This window comes from Megascapheus bottae, chromosome 6, assembly GCF_031878675.1.
Source record: "Megascapheus bottae isolate mThoBot1 chromosome 6, mThoBot2.hap1, whole genome shotgun sequence".
Lineage (NCBI taxonomy): Eukaryota > Metazoa > Chordata > Mammalia > Rodentia > Geomyidae > Megascapheus > Megascapheus bottae.
In genome coordinates this window covers 5,051,385-5,072,260 of record NC_143514.1, presented here as the reverse complement: position 1 = coordinate 5,072,260, position 20,876 = coordinate 5,051,385, and the positions used below count along the sequence as shown (strand labels likewise).

Here is a 20,876-nt window from a genome sequence, read left to right as displayed (position 1 = left end):
TTTTAATAAAAAATATGACAGGCTGGAAATGTGGCTTAGTGGTAGAGTGCTTGCCTAGCATGCATGAAGCTCTGGGTTCGATTCCTCAGTACCACATAAACAGAAAAAGCTGGATGTGGTGTTGTCAGTAGTAGAGCACCAGCTTTGAGACCAGTCTTGAGCAAAACAAGCTCAGGGTCAGTGCCCAGGCCCTGAGATCAAGCCCCAGGACTGGCAAAAGGAAAAAGAAAAAAAAAATGACAGTAGTGGGGAGGCTATTTAGAATGAATGCAGAGACCTTCAGGAAGCTCTTGCAGTGTTCGGTTCCAAAAGAGGTGGAGAACTGAAAGCAGTTTAGATGGACAAAAAGCTTAGAGAGTTTATATGAAAAGTATATACCACAGTAAGTGACTGATTCAGGGATGGAGGTAGGAGTGGGAATAAAGGCTATATAAGACTTTTAAAGTCATGTGGTCAAGCCATGTACCCATGGCTCATACCTGTAATCCTAACTACTCAGGATCATGGTTCAAAGCCAGCCCAGGCAAGAAAATTTAGGAGACTTTTATCTCTAACCAGCAAAAAGCAGGAAGTGAAGCTGTGGCTCAAGTGGTAGGGTGCTGAGGTAGCTAGGTAAGATAGCATTCAGATCCTGAGTTCAAGCACCAGTATGGGCACAGAAAAAAAAATTGGGGGTCAGGAATATGACTGAATGGTAGAGTGGTAGAGTGCATGCATGAAGCCCTGGGTTCAATTCCTCAGTGCCACATAAACAGAAAAAGCTGGCCAGTGGCTTGTGCCTGTAATCCTAGCTACTCAGGAGGCTGAGATCTGAGGATCAAGGTTCAAAGCCAGCTGGGGCACAAAAGGACCTGAGACTCTACAATAAACCTCTAGAAAACAGCAAATGGTGCTTGGCTGAAAGGTAGGGCATAGCCTTGAGCTGAAGAACTCAGGGACAGCACCCAGGCTGAGTTCAAGCCCTGAAGACCCACAGGAAAAAAAAAAAAAAAGACTGGATGGAAGTGGTGTTATGGCTCAAGTGGTAGAGTGCTACCCTTGAACAAAAGAACCTCAGGGACAGTGCCCAAGCCCAGGTCTAGAAAAAAAATTAAATCATGTGATCTGGCCCTATCAAAACAGCTGCAGGTGAGCCTCAAAATTCCATAAAAAGCATTTTTCATAGCAATATAAACATCAGTACTAATTAACACCACACACCCACCAGCCCTTGGAGTAAGAGAGATAATTTTTGGTAATGATGATAGGGATTTGGTAAAGATGGAGTTCATGTTTCTGACTTAGGAAATTAAAGGGATTCTACAATGGAGTCACAGAGAAGCAATTATGGAGAAATGAGTTTTATTTTGAATATGTGAGTTCACAGTGCTCTGTCATATTCAGGTCGTGATGTCCAGTATAAAAATAGATGAAAGGTTAAACCAAGCTGTCGTGGAAGGAATAGTTTCTCATCTGTGTACAGAGGAGTAGAAACCACTAAAGTAGGTGAGATTACAGTGAGGATGAGTAGAGACTAAAGAAAAAGGGCCAAGAACAGAAAACAGGCTCCTGAATTGTCTGGAGAAGCAGAGATAGACTGCCTTTCCATGCAGTGCAATCTCATTTCCTTCACTCTCAAAAATAAAACTTTTTTAGATCTGGACACTGGTGGCTCACACTTATAATCCTAGCTCAAGAGTCTGAGATCTGAAAATGGTATTTTGGTGCCAGCCCTGGCAGACCAATCCAAGCCATTCTTATCTAGAGCACCTGCTGTGAGCAGTAAATGCTAAGAGCTCAAATTCAAGCACCAGTGCTGGCACCAAAAAAGTTTTTTTAGTATGTGAATAAATGAATGGGGCCTAAAGTTCCTCTGATACATAAATAAAGAGTCCTACTGACTCACTGAATCAAATCTATATTAATGTATAAAATTATATATATATATATAATACATACAAAGTACTAAGAAGATAACTAAAAATCTTTAACACCCAAAGTAGACAGATTGGGGGGAAAATTTCTCAAGTTCCTATTGATCTTGGATAACTGAGAAAAATAACAAATTTAAGAGATGCAAAGGGCAGTTCTTCCTACAATTCATATCTCTTAATCTTCCTTCTCAAAGGAAGGGGTGCAGGAGAAAATGGAAGAGTTACGTATGATTTTGAATGATAACTATCAATAAAATAGACACATGCACCTATTATTTAATGTGGAAATCTACTCCAACCCTACATGTGTCTCATAGAATACAAAGAAGAGGCTTATAGAATCAAGTGCTCATACAACTGTGTCTGGATTATTCCCTCTGATCTGATGGGTACCAGTCCCAAAGATGATTTCAAAATTAAGAAAGCTCCCATCTTGCTCCTATCTAATCCTAATCTATGTGTGAAAGCAAACTCTGTGTACGTGTTAAGTGGAAATGCCCCACATGCTAGAGCACTAATGTCACAGACTCAGGAAAGAACATTGTACAACACTGCAACATAAAAGAAACTCAAGAAACAAGGGAGCAATGTGTCTTCATCTCAAAATGAAACAAAAAATTCTCCAAAAGGAAAATCCTCTGGCTTTATTCCAGACTGTTTATCTCTTATTTCACCCAAGAGAGGTAGGGAAGAAAAAGTATTCATTAAAAGCACAAAAAGCTTATTATTGGTTTTCTTTCTTCTCCTTCACTTTCCCAAGGTTCCAATTAGAAAGTACCATAACAGTATATTTTCATCTAATTTTCCTGATCTATTCAGGCTATAATACTTTGGAGGAAAAGAAAAAAGAAAAATAAAAGAATATAAGGTACCTACACATGAAGTATAAACAGCAGCAACTTAGTGGAAGTGAGAGGGACTCAACTAGAACAGCCATTGCTTCCACAGAGCAAAAGGATAGGGATGGGAAAGATCTGTTTTATCTCCTGTCACTCTTTGTAGGCAGGAAGATTTTAATATAGTATGTAAGATGAATGAACAGAAAGGAAAGGGAAAAAACAGGGGCTGGGAGTTTGGCCTAGTGGTAGAGTGCTTGCCAAGCATGCACAAACACCCAGGTTCAATTCCTTGGTACCACATACGTAGAAAAAAGCCAGAAGTGGTGCTATGGCTCAAGTGGTAGAGCTCTGGCCTTGAGAAAGCCCAAGGACAGTGCTCAGGCCCTGAGCTCAAGCCCAGGATAAGTCAAAAAAAAAAACAAAAAGGGAAAAATCACCCTCAACCCAGAATCTGGACTGCTAAAAGAGTAGAGATTATGTCCAGAAACAACTTAGGTGGTTATGCCCACAAACTGTGTTTATAATTCCTTTCTTGTTCCTGGGAAGTTTCTCTGTTAACTTAAAGATTAGAAACCAGCCAGGGGCTGTTGGGTTCAGGCCTTGGAATCCTAGCTACTCAGGAGGCTGAGATCTAAGGACTGTGGTTCAAAACCAGCCTGGGCACAAGTCCATGAGACTCTTAGCTCCAATTAATCACCAGAAAACCAGAAGTGGCACTGTGGCTCAAATGGTAGAGGGCTAGCCTTGAACTGAAGAGCTCAGGAACAGTGCCCAGGCCCATAGTTCAAGCCCCACGACCGACAAAATAAAAGCTAAGAGATAGTACTGCGGCCATGAAATTCAAGCCCCTGTACAACCTCTTCCCCCACCTCCCACCCCCTACCAAAAAAGAAAAAAGAAAAAACCACAAGGAGGTGTAGAAGTAGTAAGGTAGTGGTGGGAAGTTGGGGTACTAAGCAGGACTGGATTCAGATAAACAAAGCCAAAGGCTTCTTACTCATACCCTGTTTGAATCCAGAGGAAAGCAAGAGTAAGGGTGAGTGTGTGCATACAATCCTGTTCAGTCTCCCTATTGTTTGAAAAGAAGGAAACAGGGGCCGGGAGTTTGGCCTAGTGGTTAAAGTGCTTGCCTAGCATGAATGAAGACCCGGGTTCGATTCCTCGGTACCACATACATAGAAAAAAGCCGGAAGTGGTGCTGAGGCTCAAGTGGTAGAACTCTAGCCTTGAGAAAGTCCAAGGACAGTGCTCAGGCCCTGAGCTCAAGCCCAGGACTGGCAAAAAAAAAGAAAAAAGAAAAGAAAAGAAGGAAACAATAACCATGAGCAACTGATGAGTGAACAAAGTTGATCTGAACGTGTAAGCGCCACCAAAGATCCAAAGTGAAATGGAGATGTTTCTAGTGAAGAGACCCCAGAGCTAGAAGTTAGAAAGAAATCTCTTAGCAAATAGGAATCCAGGTGTAGAATTCATATACATACATACATACACATATATATATAAAAGTACAAAATTGAGAAAGTATATACAGAAATTATCCTAATCTTAGAAAGACATAGAAAAAAGGGACTAGCGAGAGAGGCAGTGTGAGGATAAAGGCCTAGCAGCTGGAAGGATGCATATTGCTCAGCTGTCCAGCAGCCAGCATGAGAATATCTTTCTTCTCCTTGTGGAAGCGCAGCTCCTTGCCTGCCAGCCGGGCCTCATCCAGCTCTCGTTCTGTGGAGGCCAGCTCTCTAGACAGTGCCCCTGGCACAGTCTGTTCCCGGCTCACCCAGTCCAAGGCCATTTGGTGGCGAATGTCATCATCCAATGCCCGGTGTGAGTAATGAGCCAACACCTCCTGGTCAGAGGAAAGCAAAAAGGTCTTAGTGAAGGTGAAAGTACCTATCAACCCACAGTCACCTGGCTGGAGCTGAGACCATAGAGGCCTAACTTCCTGAGGTCAGCCCCTAAATCCAATAAGATTCTTCTTTTTCCTTCTGAAACAGCGTCTTATACTGTGGCACAGGCTGGCCTTGAGACATCATGCTGGCTCTCCAAGTTCCCCCTCTCCAGGGCTTCCAACTTGCAGATGCCCTACTACTTGAGTCATGCCTCCACTCCTTTTCACACTAGCTCCATGTGTGTGTATATATGCTGGTACTAGGACTTGAACTCAGTCACTGTCACTTTTTCACTCAAGGCTAGTACTCTTCCACTTGAGCTTTGTTGTTGGTTAATTAGAAATGAGTCCCACTTTTTCTGCACAGATGGCTTCCAACCAGGATCCTTAGGATCTGTCTCTTGAATAGCTAGGAATACAGATGTAACCCATAGCCTGGCTTTACTTGGTTATTATTTATTTTTTATTTTTGCCAGTCCTGGGGCTTGAACTCAGGGCCTGAGCACTGTCCTTGGGTTTTCCCACTTGAGCCACCACACCACTCCTGGCTTTTTCTGTGCATGTGGTGATAAAGAATCAAACCCAGGGCTTCATGCATGCTAGGCAGGTACTCTACCACTAGATCACATTTCAGGCCCCACTCAGTTATTTCTGAGAAAAGATCTTGTTCCTTGCTTGTGCCAGCCTGGATATTGGAGGCTTCGTATTTACACTTCCGGTAGCTGGGATGACAGATGCCCAGCTACTCACTGAGATGAACAGGTAACTGGTATAACAGTTGTGCACCATTACACATGGCTATTGGCTGAGATGGGGGAGGTGTTTGTCTCCTGAATGTTTTTTTTTTTGCCAGGACTGGCCTTGAACCACGATTCTTCTAATCTCCCTCCCAAGTAGCCAGATTTACAGACACAAGCCACTGGTGCCTGGCCTCGAAGGGGTAAATACGTGTGTACTGGGACATGAACTTGGAGCCTTGACTTGGTGCTTACCACTTAAGCCACATCTCTAGTTCTGGCTTTTGGCTAGTTAACTAGAGAAAAAGGTGGCACAGATTAGTCTGATTGAGCTAGCTTCGAGCCGCCATCCCTCAGATCTCAGGCTTCTGAATAGCCAGGATTCTAGGGGAGAGCCACTAGTGCCTACTTCCAAAGGACATTCTTAAGGGAGACTCCTGAAAGGTGGAGATTTAAATGAGAAGTATTATAGGAATGAAGTGGCCATTGAAACAAAGCTTTCTCTAAATCACAACATGGCAAGCATAGGACCACTCATTTCTAGCAAAGCAGTCACCATCTTCCCTGTTCCCCTCACCCATAAATCTCTTACCTGCCGAGAGCACTGTCTTTCCCTCATGGCCTTAAGGCTGCCATTCCAGTGCAATAGTTGAAAAACTGTCATTAGTTCCTGGGGGAAGAATATATAAAATACCAGCACAGTAATTTTATATTGGGAGACTGCATCAGAATTCCATGGGGAACTTTTTTTTATATATAAAATCTGTTTGTGGCAGCATTTCTAATCATTAACTCTAATATACCCTTAAGGGAAGAAAGATGATTATATTTGGAAAAGTATTATAATCTCCTTTTCCTTCCTTTTTTTTTTTCCAGTCCTGGGCCTTGAACTCAGGGCCTGAGCACTGTCTTGGACTTTCTCAAGGATAGCGCTCTACCACTTGAGCCTCAGCACCACTTCTGGCTTCTTTCTATGTATGTGGTACCGAGGAATCAAACCCAGGTCTTTGTACATGCTGGGCAAGCACTCTACCACTAGGCTACACTCCCGGCCCCTCCTTCTTTTCCTTCTTTTTCAGTGTCAGTAAGTTAGAGGTTTGTAAGAGGATATATACATATAATGCTAGCCATCTTATTAGAGCCAGAGAAGCATTGTAAGAGTACCTGAAACTCCAACATTGACTTGCCCTTGTTAGATTCCAGCATGAACCGGAAGGCACCGATCCCTGTGTTGGGATTATCAGCTTCCTCCCTGTTGCCCTGGTAGTACAGGAAAGGAAAAGACAAGTAATGTCCATTCAGAGTTATCATCCTGGGCAGCACTGTCCAATCAATATAAAATATAAACCACATATTTAATTAAAAATTTTCCAGTTGCCCCCTTGAAGTAAAAATCAACAGGCAAATTTAACTTAATAGTATATTTTATTTAGTATATTTTATTTTAATATTTTATGTAACCTATATTCTTCCCTGTAGTACATATAAACATTATTAATGAAATATTTTATGCTGGGTATCAAGGGTTCATGTCTGTAATCCTAACTACTCAGGAGGCTGAGATTTGAGGATCAAGGTTCAAAACCAGCCCAGCTATTCAAGTTCATGAGACTCATTTCCAATTAACCAGCAAAAAGCAGGAAGTCGAATTGTGGTTAAAGTGGTAAAGTACAGGCACTGAGTGGAAGAAGCTAAGGGACAGTGCTCAGGCCCTGGATTCAAGCCCCAGGTCTGGAACACACACACACACACACACAGAGACTAACAAAAAAAAGTGTACCAAAGTTTTGAGCACACATGTTAGTGTATCATGCCAGCCACATTTCTGTGTTGCTAGTGGCTTTTCTATTGGTCCTCACAGTCGTAGGCTCATAGAAAAAGCACAAATCTGATTTTCCCTGTTTCTTAAAGAGAGAATACTGAACAAAAGGTACTCTGATTTTGCCAAAATAACGGTGAGTATTTGAATTAAGCATACAGGATTCTATTCTACTATCCGAAAGGACAACTAAACAATGTACTTGAAAGGGAGACAGTAAATAAGCAAGCATGGAATTTTTTTTTTTTGCCAGTCCTGGGGCTTGAACTCAGGGCCTGAGCACTGTCCTTGGGCTTTCTCAAGGCTACAGCTCTATCACTTGAGCCACAGCACCACTTGCAGCTTTTTTTTCTATATATATATAGTAACAAGGAATCAAATCTGGGTCTTCCTGCATGCTAGGCAAGCACTCTGCCACTAAGCCAAACTTCCAGCCCAAAGATGAGAAATTCTGAGTAGCCATTTGGCTTCCTGAAGTCAGCCCAGGAGATGAGTTCTTGAGACTCTTTTTGTTTGTTTTGTTTTGTTTTGGTCATGGGGCTTGAACTCAGCCTGGATGCTGTCCCTGAGCTCTTCAGCTCAAGGCTAGCACTCTACCACCTGAGCCTCAGAGACACTTCTGGTTTTTGTTTGTTTTTTGTCTTTTTCTGGTGGTTAATTGGAGATAAGAGTCTCATGGACTTTGATGCCTGAGATGTCTTTGAACCATAATCTTCAGATCTCAGTGTCCCGAGTAGTTAGGATTACAGGTGTGAGCCACCAGTGCCCAGCCACCTTGAGACTTATCTCAAATTAAGCACTAAAAACCTGGAAGTGTGCTGGGAACCAAATAGCTGTTACTATGACATCCAGAAACTATAAGTTTCTGTAAACTGAAAGAACTTATTAACTGTAAGACTCTATCTGTAAGTTGAAAGAATCGCTTATTGTTTCTACTACCCCTTCCATGACAACCCAACTGCAATATTCTGTTAAGCAAAAAGAACTTGATTTATGTATCCTGTTTGGCAAAACAGTTTGACCACCTCCTGACCCCCTCTCCAGGTTTGTTTCAGGTACATGTTGTATAGAGATGGTTACTAAGCATTATCACTAGGCAACCTGCTTGCATCAATCACCTTTCTGCTAAACGTATATATTCTGCTGTGCAAAAATAAAGATTGAGACCTTGATCAGAATACTGTCTTGGTCTCCCTCCTTGTGTCTGTTTGTCTCTCATATTCAGGTCTGCTCCTCCTCGAGCTCTAGTTGACTACCCTGCAGGCCGGGGCAGATGTGGAGCTGTGGCTCAGTGGTAGAATGCTAACTTTAACCAAAAGGACAGCATGCAGGTCCTGAGTTCAAGCCCCAGGACCAGTGCACCTCTGGACACGTGCATACACACACACACACATACACACAAACACACACATACACACAGTGTTAATTAGGGCAAAGGAAAGTGAGTGAGTGGTAAAAAAATAGGGAAGCAACTTTCTGATTTAAAACGTGCCATATCTAATATACAAGGCAGATAAATGAATAATATATAATGAATAGTATATATAATTATATCTTTTGTGTGTGTGTGGAGGTCATGTAGCTTGAACTCTGGGCCTGGGCACTTTCCCTGAGTTCTTCAGCTCAAGGCTACCACCCTACCCTTAAGCCAAGCCCCACTTTCCTTTTTCTAGTGTTTAATTGGAGATAAGAGTCTCAGATCCTTTGGTGCCAGGCCTGGCTTTGAACATTGATCCTCAGATCTCAGCCTCCTGAGTAGCTAGGATTACAAGTGTGAGCCACCACCCCTACCTGGCATTTATAATTACATCTTAATACAAAAAGAAAAGAAACAGAAAATTGGGCTGACTTTAACACCCTGTCAATGAGCCTGTTGAGAGGAAGGATGAAGGCAATGGTAACGTGTGTGTGTGTGTGTGTGTGTGTGTGTGTGTGTGTGCGCGCACCAGTCCTGGGGCTTGAACTTAGGGCCTAGGCATTGTCCCTGATCTTTTATTTTTTTTTGCTCAAGGGTAGTCACTTGAGCCACATAAGCATCCAGACAGAATTAAAGACTGACACATTACACACACATACCACAAAACTGATAGAACAGAAAGAACCAAAATGTAGACAGACAAAAGAATTTGAATTCTGTTCTGATTCCCAGTTACTTACATTGAATGATGCTAGGGCCTCAGACACACTCTTCTCAATGAACTCATCAGTGATCCTTCGGGAAGGATGTTCATTAAACACAGAATTCATCAATGCAATTTTTGCAGCACTTCTCCTGGCCTCAGCCTTGGTAGGACAAAACTAGGCAGGGAAGAGAAAAAGAGAGAAGATATTCATATATCCATCTAGAGAGAGAAAGGAATCATGGAAAGGAAACATTTGAGGTATGAACACATGGACTGGTTGTGTTCAACACATTTTCCAAAGTTTTTATTGTAAAGCTTAGAATCATGACTTCATTGTTTCTTGTGTACCTATCTACAGTTCTCAATTCAACAAAGACTGAAGGAAAGGCATTAAGTTAAGAAGCTGAGAGCTAAGCAAGAAGAAAAGTCCTCAAGTATTGATGCCTTGTTAACTGGCAGTCAGTAGAAATCCCCCGCTGGAGCTATGGTGGACTGCCTTATCTTGTATGAGACTTGCACAGTGTGGGGGAGATGTTTAAAAAATGCCAAAAGACAAATAATAAAAGATTTATTGCAAGAGTGGTGCTGGCTCAAAGCTAAAGTAACAGACTTCTCTGAGAAGAGGTCCCAGAATGGAAGAAGTCTTCCTGGTTTCTCCTTCCACCTTGTTTTAATCCTCCTCTCCTCCTCAGATCCCACGCACAGTCCAGTTTTCATGAATTGGGAGGCGTAGCATTGTCTTCCTTTAAGCATCTTTATTGGATTCTCTGCTTCAGAACTCTAGTCCACAGGCCTCAGCCCCCTTCACTCTTCTCTTTGTGCTGCCCACACCATTTTAAATCCCCTTTCTTGATTTGTTTGTGACAGGATCACACATACTCTGTGATCCAGGTCAGCCTAAAATTCACAATCCTCCTTCCTCAGCCTCCTTTATGTTTCCACTTCGGCTTGGAAATGTAATTTTTGGGGGGGAGGGGGTTCATGGGACTTGAACTTGAGCCTGGGCGCTGTCCCTGAGCTCTTCAACTCAAGGCTACTTACTGCCTTGCCCCTGGGACGGGTATTATCCCTGAGCTCTTCAGCCCCACTTCTCTTTTTCTAGAGGTTAATTGGAGATAAGAGTCTCAGGTTCTTTTGTGCTTGAGCTGGCTTTGAACCTTGAACCACAGATCTCAGCCTCCTGAGTAGCTAGGGTTACAGGCGTGAGCCACTGTGCCCAGTGTAATTTTTTTTTTTCTTCCTGATCCTGGAGTTTGAACTCAAGGCCTGAGTGCTGTCTTTGATTTTCTTTTATTTTTCTTTCTGTCAAGGCTAGTGCTGGCTCTACCACTTGACCCACACTTCCACTTCTAGCTTTTTGGTAGTTAAAAGAGTCTCACTGCCTGGGCTGGCTTTGAACCATGATCCTTACATCTCAGCCTCCTCACTAGCTAGGATTACAGACGTGAGCCCCAGGTACCAGGCTTGGAAATGTAATTTTGATTCACCATCCTGAAGTCATTAAAGAACTGACATGGCTTGTAACACATACTAAATTGAATGCAGATTAAGGAAGTTTGCTGACATCAGCATGTAACCATAAGACATGAAAAAATGCTTCAGTTTAAACTGTCAAGAGAACCAATCACTCAAAAGCCAGATTCTAGCTACCTTTTTAGAAATCAATCATGGCTTGATTCTCTTGTTCTGTGGACAGGCAAGGTATTTTGGACTCCTCTAGGCAGTTAAGATTAGAACAAAGATGCATCTAGGCTGCTTCCTCTAGGGAATTCTGAGATTCTTGGCCTTCACATTTTACTGCAGATGACATTTTCCTCACTAAGGCACTGTCCCTAAGCAGAGAGTTAGAACTCTAAAGAACACACAGACAGTCTTTTTAAATTTCTTTCCAGTAGAGGCAAGAAAAAAGGCTAGGTGCTGTTGACTCATGCCTATAAGCCTAACTTAGGAGGCTGAGATCTAAGGGTTGATTTGTTATTGTTTTATTTTCTGGTACAGGGCTTGAAACTTAAGAGCCTCAAGTTCTACTTTCAGGTTTCTACTGGTTAATTGTAGATAAGAGTCCCTTGTAATTGTTTTCTAGGCTGGCTTCACATCCTGAAGTAGCTAAAATTACAGGCATGAGCGACTACACCAGCAAAGATTTGAATTTTGGAAGAAAAGCATGCAACTGAGATTGTTTTGTAATCTACTGAACATCCAATGCTTGCCCAAGTAATTTACTCAGAATTGATTTAGTTCTGAAATAAATGACTTCAAGCAGAAATTTAGTGGCCAAAGATGGAATCAAGCAATCTGGAATTCTAAAACTTGTCACCTTGAATACCTTTGAAGACTCTACTTTTTTTGGGTCAATTTTCTCAGCCCTAAAAGGACTTCAGAAACTATAGATCTTTATGAATGAATAAAAGGACTTTTCTGTCGTCGTCGTCGTCTTCTTCTTCTTTTTCCTCCTCCTCCTCCTTCTTTTTCCTCCTCCTCCTCCTCCCCTTCTTCCTTTGTCCAGGAGCTTGAACTCAGAGACAGTTGGGCTTTCTCAAAACTAGTGCTCTAGGGCCGGGAGTTTGGCCTAGTGGTAGAACGCTTGCCTAACATGGACAAAGACCCAGGTTCGATCCCTTGGTACCACATACATAGCAAAAAAAGCCAGAAGTGGTGCTGAGGCTCAAGTGGTAGAGTGCTAGCCTTGAGAAAGTCCAAGGACAGTGCTCAAGCCCTAAGCCCAAGCCCAGGACTGGCAAAAAAAAAAAAAAAAGACCCTAGTGCTCTACCACTGGCTTTTTCTAAGTATTTTGTATGGAGGAATTGAACCCAGGTCTTTGTGCATGCTAGGCAAGCACTCTCTGACTAGACCAAACTCCCTTCCCTGGTCACAGTCTTCTTTATCTTTGCTCTCACTGCCTCCAATCTCACCTGGAAACTTCCAAAGCAGCTTCCTCCAGGCAGGGTGACGTAGCAGACATACGGGGGACTGTTGGAGGGAACCATCTCATACACCACTAAAGCCCCGTTCTTCAAGTCAGCCCCTCGGGATTGCTTCATCTGCCAGAACTCCTGTAGGGCCTCTACCACATTCACTGTGGAAAGAGAAACAGTTACCATGGGCAAGAAGAACCCCTCCATGTATGAAATTCAGCCTCGTACTCACAGTCCTTATCTATGTGTAGAGCTCCTTACTTTCCTATTGATCACCATTTGAAAGCATTTATTCCGATAAAACTAGACAGTGACTAAGTCAGTTTCCATTGGAAGGTCAGTGTATTCTTGCCCTCCTCCTCTAACCCTCAAATTCTCATCGTGATTAATCCACACACTAAACACATTCTGTACTTAACGAACTGCTTAGAGTTATAACTATCTGCTTCCTGTAGGTGGAACTATGCCATGGATATAAAACTGGAAGAGAAAAGATGGAAGAAAATCGGAAGAAAAAGATAGTGGAGCCGGCACGGTGGCTCACACCTGTAATCCTAGCTTCTCAGGAGGCTGAGATCTGAGGATCACAGTTCAAAGCTAGTCCAGGCACTATAGACTGTGAGACTCATCTCCAATTAATCACTAGAAAAACGGAAGTGGCGCTGTGGCTCAAGGGGTAGGGTGGTAGCCTTGAGCTGAAGGATTCAGGCCCAGAATTCAAGCCCCACAGCCAACAAAAATAAATTAAAAAATAAACGATGTTGGGCACTGGCAGTTCAAATCTATAATCCTACTCAGGAGGCTGTCAGTCAGCGAACATTTGAGCTCCAATAAGTACCTCTACTCTAGTCACTAGGAATAAGATGAATAACACAGTCCTTGCTAGCAAGAGGCTCAAAATCTAGTGGCCTATAATAAACTGACTGGCCTGCTCCATAGCTGAAAGAAGGGCCTCAGAAACCAGTCAGGGTTTAAAAAGCAGCATACACTCTTTTCTAACACTCTATATTTAACTGACTTTTAAAGGATAGCCTGAGAAAAGACAGCATGAAAAAGAAACACTCTTTCCCACCCTCACTTTTGGCAATTGCTCCTGAAAGGTCACAACTGCCATCTTTGAATACTTTGCCATCTTCGTTCTTTCCATTGAGATTTTTTTCAGCCCAGTTCCTTCTTTGAGACATCTTTAGCACAATGCACTAGATGACAGCTGCCCCAACATGCAAATAATAGGACAGTGGCATAAAGCGAAGGGGAGGAGAGCACCATAACAAAGAGCCCACCAAAAAGCTTCCATCCATTCTGTTTCCAGTTAAATCTCTGTTGCATATAATATGGACTCTTTGTTTTGTTTTGGTTTTCTGAAATAGAGTCTCACCATATAGCCCCGGCTGGCCTAAAAACCCAAATCCTCCTGCCTCAGCCTCCTCAATGCTGGGATTACAGGTGTATGCTACTCTACTCAGCTATGACTATTTAGTGAATATTCAACATCAAAGGAAATAGATACCTTACAATGACTTTTTAGAGTTGGGAGACACTTTAGAAATCATGTGGTCCAGTTTACACTAAGGAAAAGCAAGAGCAAGTAACTTCCTCCAGGTCACAAAGCCACAACAGGGCTGAAGCATGAATCATGACATCCTGAGGCCAGTGGTCTTTCCAGTTAGGAATCATAACCCAAGGTCTATGGTCCAATCCAAATTTGAGTTTCATGGGTGCTGATAAGCTTCCTAAAACTGTTAAACTGCTATGCATATGTGCATATATGCATGTTCATATATGTGCTAGGAGTATCCAGAGTTTCAGTGAAGGATCATAGACTTTATGGTTTATAGAACAGTACTTAAAGAATAGTAAGGTGGCCAGGTGTGGCAGCTCACACCTATAATCCTAGCTACTGAGGAGGCTGAGGGCTGAGGATCTAGGTTCAAAGCCAGCCTGGGCACAAAAGAACCTGACACTCTTTTTTTTTTTTTTTTTTTTTGGCCAGTCCTGGGCTTGAGCTCAGGGCCTGAGCACTGTCCTTGGATTTTCTCAAGGCTAGAGCTGTACCACTTGAGCCTCAGCACCACTTCCGGCTTTTTTCTAAGTATGTGGTACCGAGAAATCGAACCCGGGTCTTCATGCATGATAGGCAAGCACTTTAACCACTAGGCCAAACTCCCGGCCCGAACCTGACACTCTTATCTCCAATTAGCCACCAGAAAACTAGAAGTGGTGCTATGGCTCAAGGGGTAGAGTGGTAGTCTTGAGCTGAAGAGCTTTTTCTGTATACATGGTACTGAGGAAGCAAACCCAAGACTTACATGCATACATGCATACTCTACCACTAGGCTATGATCCTGGTCCTGGAACTAATTTCTTAACTCTCCACCTAAAAGGTTTTCTAGGAATGTAATTCACCAAGGAACAGTTATATAGTGTAGAAACAGAGCAGGGAGTTACTCAATGTATAAGATTGGATTAAACTAGATACCAAGTTTAAGAGTATAATTATGGGGGCCGGGAGTTTGGCCTAGTGGTAGAGTGCTTGCCTAGCATGCATGAAAACCTGGGCTCAATTCCTCTGTACCACATACATAGAAAAAGCTGGAAGTGGTGCTGTGGCCCAAGTGGTAGAGCTGTAGCCTTGAGAAAGTCCAAGGAGAGTGGGACTGGCAAAAAAAAAAAAAAATATATATATATATATAATTATGGATTAATATGTTGCAAATAGATGAAAATTCCCAAATACTAGACAAGGGGGGAAAAAAAAGAAAAGAATGCAAAGTTGGAGTGTTGGTACAGCCTGGTAATCATGAAACTCAGAAAGTTGAGGTGAGAGGACCACAAGTTCAAGGCCAGGAGATACTGCAGAGTGAGTACCAGGCTAGCCTAATAGAGTGAGAGGGAAGTGTTTCAGTGACAGAGAAATGCAAGTGACTTCTTGGTCATACCAGCTGAGGGATTGCCAGATGGGAAGCATGAGAGGGAATCTAATCAGCATGTGGAAAAAGTGGGTAATGTTAACAATGGCAATTATATGTACTGCTTTCAAAGTATTTCCAAATGTATAACAGTAGCAACCACCCATTGCTATTGTAAGTACTATGTTCTACATGGTTTATATTCTTTATCTCATTGAAGCCATACAAAACTATCCCACTACTATACAAAATAAACAAGTTATGGAACAGGACAGAAGTAATAGTATTAAGATTTTTTTAAATTATTTTTTCTCTGTCAAGTATGTAGTTACTTGGTGATAAGTCTCACAAGCTTTCTTTCCCAGGCTGGTTTTGAACTGTGAACTTCAGTTCTCAGCCACCTGAGTACCTAGGATTACAAGCTTGAGCCACTAGTACCTGGCCTTAGAACTAGGACTTAGAAACAATGTTCATTTTACTCCAAATCCAGTCCTCTTTCTGTTATACTATCCTGCTGTATTTCATCATTAATCCTCATACTTGTTCTATAAAGTTGATTGTGAGCTCCATCAAGATAGGGGCCAAAGGGCTATCACAGTGGCTCAAATGATGAAGCATGAGGCCCTAAATTCAAACTCCATATTACCACAAAAAAGTTAAATGAACAAATGAACAGATGAAGCACAAAAAGCTTAGGCAGTTTCTTCAAAATCACATAGCTACTATTTAGAAGGGCAAAGTGCCAAGTCCTCTGATTCCAAATCCCAAACACTATAAACTGATAAGGATCCAAAGCAAACTGAGTTTCTTGGATGGGTGAAGGTAGAAGATGGGTACAGATGAAGGACAAGACAGCCAGGTTCACACCTGCCATCCAACCGCTCAGGGGGCTGAGATCTGAGGATCACAGTTCAAAGCCAGCCTGAACAGGAAAGTCTATAAGACTCTTTATCTGCAATTAAGCACCAAAAAAGTCTGGAAGTGGAGCTGTGGCTCAAATGGTAGAATACTAACCTTGAGCAAAAAAGCTCAGGGACAGTGCCTAAGCCCTGAGTTCAAACTCTAGGACTAAAACCAAGATAGATAGACAGACAGACAGACAGAAAGACAGATAGATAGCTTTGAGAACAAATGCTTGGATCCAACATTGGTTAAGGTAAGTCTCAATACTATACTAGAAATGGTAAATTTGGAGCTGTCAGGTACATAAAGAATGTGAATGGAAGATGATGTGTAAACACTTCTGGAAGAGGGAGTGGTCTGGGTAGAGACCAAAGTAAATTATATTTGGGGAAATAGAGCCATCCCCCAAACAGCATGCCACCAGTCACAAGGATATGTGGATACATGCCGATGGCAGCTTTGCCTATTAATAAGTAGTTCCATGTGGTGAAGGACTTCTGAGCCAAACCAGCAGAGATTTTGCTTGCTTGAGACTGAACTATCTGCCAAACTCCCCCAGAGTACTGGCTGGGCACTCAGACTAGAAATAAGAAACTCAAGAATAATGAGGGCTGGGCGGGGAGGGGTAGAGAGTGAACCATCACAAGCCCTGAAGCTGGACTGCTTGCTCTTTGTCAACATGGTCCCTTTGTTCCCTCATCTTCTCTAAGGAAATTTAAAATTATTTCTTTAGAAGCTAAACCACAGGCTCTCTGGGCAAATACCAAAGACAAGAAGAAGAGTACATTTCCATATAATTTTAATCAATACTTTAAGTTTCCAAGAGGAAGGGAAGGGTGAATACTTCTGATTACGGCTATGTCCAGTGTGTTGTTGACTTTAAATTTGATATTGACCTTAAAAAGACTTGAAGCAGCAGGATAATAAAGGCAGTTTTATCACATAGCCTTGCTACAGCTAAGAATACAGCTGGTGCTGGTGGATAATTCCTGTTATCCCAGGCCTCATCCTAGGAGACTGAGGTCTAAGGATCATGCTTTAAAGCCAGTCAGGAGAGGAAAGTCTACAAGGCTCTTAGTTTCAATTTGTCAGTAAAAAAGTATAAGTGATAGAGCAGCAAGTCCTAAGTTCAAGCCCCAGTTCTGGCGCGCACACACACACACACACACACACACACACACACACACACACACACAAATCTGAGAATTGAACTGAGTTGGCAATGGAAAGTTATAACTAATATTGCATCAAAATGTGACACAAATTTTAAAAATGAGCTGAAAAAATAACTTCATGAGCAGTTTTTAAAAGCTTACTATTTTGTACTCTATGCACCCTGCAGAGCACCTGCCATATGGTAAGAATCCAAAGTATATGAAAAGCTGGGAGCAATGGCTCATGCCTGTAATCCTTGCTATTCAGGAGGCTGAGATCTGAGGCTCGCAGTTCAAAACCAGCCTGAGCACTAAAGTCCATTGAGAATCGTATCTCCAATTAATCACTAAAAAAAGGGAAGTGGGGCTATGGCTCAAGGGGTAGAACGGTGGCCTTGAGCTGAAGAGCTCAGGGACAGTGTCCAGGCTTAGAGTTCAAGCCCCATGACTGACAAAAAAAAGTGTATGAAATTAACAATTACATCACTAGACACATTCAGCAAAGCTCCCAAAGGTCTGTTTGTGGCATAGTCTTTGGATTTAGAGATACAAATATTTGAGAACAGGAGAAAATAAGCCAGGCACAGCAGCTTAAGCCTGTAATCCTAGCTATGGGGAAGCAAAGATCAGGGAGGAATGTTACCTACTAGAATAGGGCAGAAAGTTAGCAAGGTTCTATCTCATTCAATGGCTGGGTTCAGTAACACATCTCTGTCATCTCAGCTCCATGGGGAAGGTAGATCCTAATTTAGGCTGCCTTGGGCATACAATAAAACCCTGCCCCAAAAGTAACCAAGGCAAAAAGGGGATGGGGGGACTGGCCTTGCAATTGAGGCCCTGAATTGCCATAAAAGGAAAGATAGTGAGAGAAAATGGAACCTATTCTTTAAGAAAGCATGAGCCAACAAATTGAAGATAAAATAATCATTTGAAATGCTTATTATGCCTCAATTGCAATATCTCATAACTCTTAAAACTAAAGCTCAGTGAGTTTAAGACCTTTCTTCAAAGACTGCCCTGGCAAGAGATGGAGATCTCCAAAGCTTGTACATGCTCTTTTGCCTACATTGTCTGAAAGAGAAGAAGAAGGGAAGAGAAGGAAAGGGAAGGGGTAGGAGAGAGAGAGAAAGATAAATAGAGAGAGAGACAGAGAGACAGAGACAGAGAGAAATGGAAGGAGGAGGGAAGGTGTGAGAGAAGGAAGGAAGAAACGAAGGAATGAAGGAGGAAAAGAAGGGACAGCCAGGTCTGTAAGCCTACCTGCTCAGGAGGCTGAGATTTGAGGATCTCAGCTCTCAGCTAATTCAGGTAGAAAAATCCAGCATTTATCCAATTTACCAACAAAAAGCTGGATGTGGAGCTGTGGCTCAAGTGGCAGAGCCCCAGCCTTGAGTTAAAAAACCTAAGGGGGCTGGGAGTTTGGCCTAATGGTAGCGTGCTTGCCTAGCATGCACGAAGACCCGGGTTCAATTCCTCAGTACCACATACATAGAAAAAAAAAAAGCCGGAAATAGTGCTGAGGCTCAAGTGGTAGAGCTCTAGCCTTGAGAAAGTCCAAGGACAGTGCTCAGGCCCTGAGCTCAAGCCCAGGACTGGCAAAAACAAACAAACAAACAACAAAAAAAAACCCTAAGGGACAATATCCTAAATTCAAGCCCCAGTATTAACATGGAAGAAAGGGAGGGGGGGAACCTGGGCAGGCAGGCAAGCAACTGTTCAGAGAAAGCTCTGCAGCTTTTCTAGACTAGAAGACTAGTTTACTAAACTAGAAAGTTAAAAATAGAGCCACTTTCAGATAAGTAGGACCTGACCAAACAAACCTAAGTGATACATTTCAAGCTCTACACTTAAATTCTGAATCTTGTCCTTCATTACATAGTTCTTGTTTGCTTAAACTACAAATTGGGAATCTAGAACTGACAGGAAATTTTACACTGGTTAAACAGAACATAACAAAGAAAATCCTCAAGCCCCATTTCCAGAAATTAGGCATCCTTAAGCAGAAGATTCTAACTGCAATAGGGTTTCTATCTGGCTCACTGCCACAGAATTTAACACTGAGAGAGCCCAAGGCCTGGGATCTACCCTCAGTTTCTGTGCACGGGCCAAGAAAACGGAGCCAGACAGACAGAGGCTGGAATTGTAAGTCTCCAAACTTAAAAAAAAAAAAAAAAAAAAAAGACACCAATGTGAAGCACTAAGTCACAGGAAGCTGGCATGGGCTCCGTGGTGTGGATCTAGATTTGAAGGACCCAATTACTGAGTGATTTGTGAAGGTATTGCTAAGGACACAGTCGGGATGATCTTGAGTTTGAAACCAGCCTGAGCTACATAGCCAAGGCCTTGCCTCAAACCTTGTTCCACGGGGGAGGGGAGGGGGGGATCCCAGCTCCTCTGGAACCTGAGATCTAAAAATACTGGTTGGAGGCCAGATGGGACCGACAAATCCATGCAACTATTAGCTCCAATTAACCAGCCAAAAAAAAAAAAAGCTGGAAATAGAGCCGTGGCTCAAGTGGCAGTGCTAAGGGCCAGCGCCCAAGCCCTGAGTTTAAGCCTCAGTCCTGGCATGAAAGGCGGGCGGGGGTCGAGGAGGTGGAGGGGGTTCGAGTTAAGGAGATGGGTAAAGAAGAAGCCCACCAATTACTGGAGAAGGACGAGAAATGTCTTGGCTCTGAGTCCAGGAGTCACACAATGGGAGCAATTCCAACTCTGATGGAGACTGCGAAGAAAGAAGACGACTGTGGAGGGAGAGGGGGGGCGTCCCCGAAGGAGACAGGAACTTCACACAGGGGAGGGGGGACCTCGGCGTGCGGACCGACCGGTGTGCAGCCCAGGGGCGCCTCCCAAAAGGGACAAATGCCTGCCTGCGAGGGCGCCTCGCCAGGAAAAAAACGATCGGGCGGACTGTGCGGGGGAGGCCGGCGGGGGGAGGGGGAGGGGGCCGGCGGAGGGAGGGGGGCCGCGGAGGACCCTCGGAGGCCGGACCGCCGGGCGACGCTCTCCACAGGCCAGGCCGGACCCCGGACCCCAGACTCACCTCGGCCGTAGCCCTGCGTGTGCTTGGCGAAGCTCCGCACCACGGCCTCCACGGCCTCGCGCAGCACCGCGGGGCTGCCGGCCGCGCCGGGGGGCAGGGGCAGCCCGGGGCCCCCAGTCAGGAGCGGCGGCGGGGGCGGGGCGGGGGGCGGCGGGGCGGGCGGGGGGCCTGCCGGGGGTGTGGCCGCCGCCCCGGTCACCCCGGGCCGCAGCGCCCGGAGCGTGCCCCTTCCGCCGGTGCCCACTCCAGGCTGCAGCCGTTGCGCTCGCAGGGTCTCCATGGCGGCCTCGGGCGCGGTCCGCAAGGCCCCGGCGCGGCCAGCCCCGCCAGCCAAGTAACGGTCCTCGCCACCGCGTCGGGAGCGCCCGGGACGGAGGGCGGAGTCCGGGCCCAGCTGTCAGTCACGCGGGGGCGTGGTCAAGCCAGGTCCCGCACCCAATCACCAGCGAAAGCGCGGGGAGGGGCGGGCTTCTTCGTCATTGTAGGCAAATAATGGAGGAAGGTGGAGATTCTGAGAACCAATTACGAAGGGAAAAGCCTTCGGCTCTAAGAATCCTTGGGATTCTGTGGAGAGCACTAGAAATCTGGCCAGACCCCTGCGGGGTGGGGCTTGAAGGGAAAATCGGCCTGGATGTTAA

At 44.0% G+C, this 20,876-nt stretch overlaps 1 protein-coding gene across 1 annotated transcript; it reads right to left on the bottom strand.

Annotated features, from left to right (window-relative positions):
* Positions 1-1,324: 1,324 nt before the first annotated feature.
* Lix1l (limb and CNS expressed 1 like) lies at positions 1,325-20,575 on the bottom strand. The gene is made up of 6 exons (XM_090334140.1): positions 20,239-20,575; positions 12,230-12,393; positions 9,351-9,491; positions 6,539-6,634; positions 5,967-6,044; positions 1,325-4,595 (listed from the first exon to the last, which is right to left on the bottom strand). The coding sequence occupies exons 1-6, from the start codon at positions 20,516-20,518 to the stop codon at positions 4,353-4,355; spliced, it is 1,002 nt and encodes a 333-aa protein (XP_090190266.1). The 5' UTR covers positions 20,519-20,575; the 3' UTR covers positions 1,325-4,352.
* Positions 20,576-20,876: the final 301 nt, after the last annotated feature.

Bases quoted from the DNA above. Each gene is read 5' to 3' on its own strand.
- Lix1l (XM_090334140.1), bottom strand. From the start codon at position 20,518: ATGGAGACCCTGCGAGCGCAACGGCTGCAGCCTGGAGTGGGCACCGGC. The intron at 9,492-12,229 runs GTGAGATTGGAG...TTCCCTGCCTAG, and splicing joins GCTGCTTTGGAAGTTTCCAG to TTTTGTCCTACCAAGGCTGA. The intron at 6,635-9,350 runs GTAAGTAACTGG...CTGTACTACCAG, and splicing joins AGGCCCTAGCATCATTCAAT to GGCAACAGGGAGGAAGCTGA.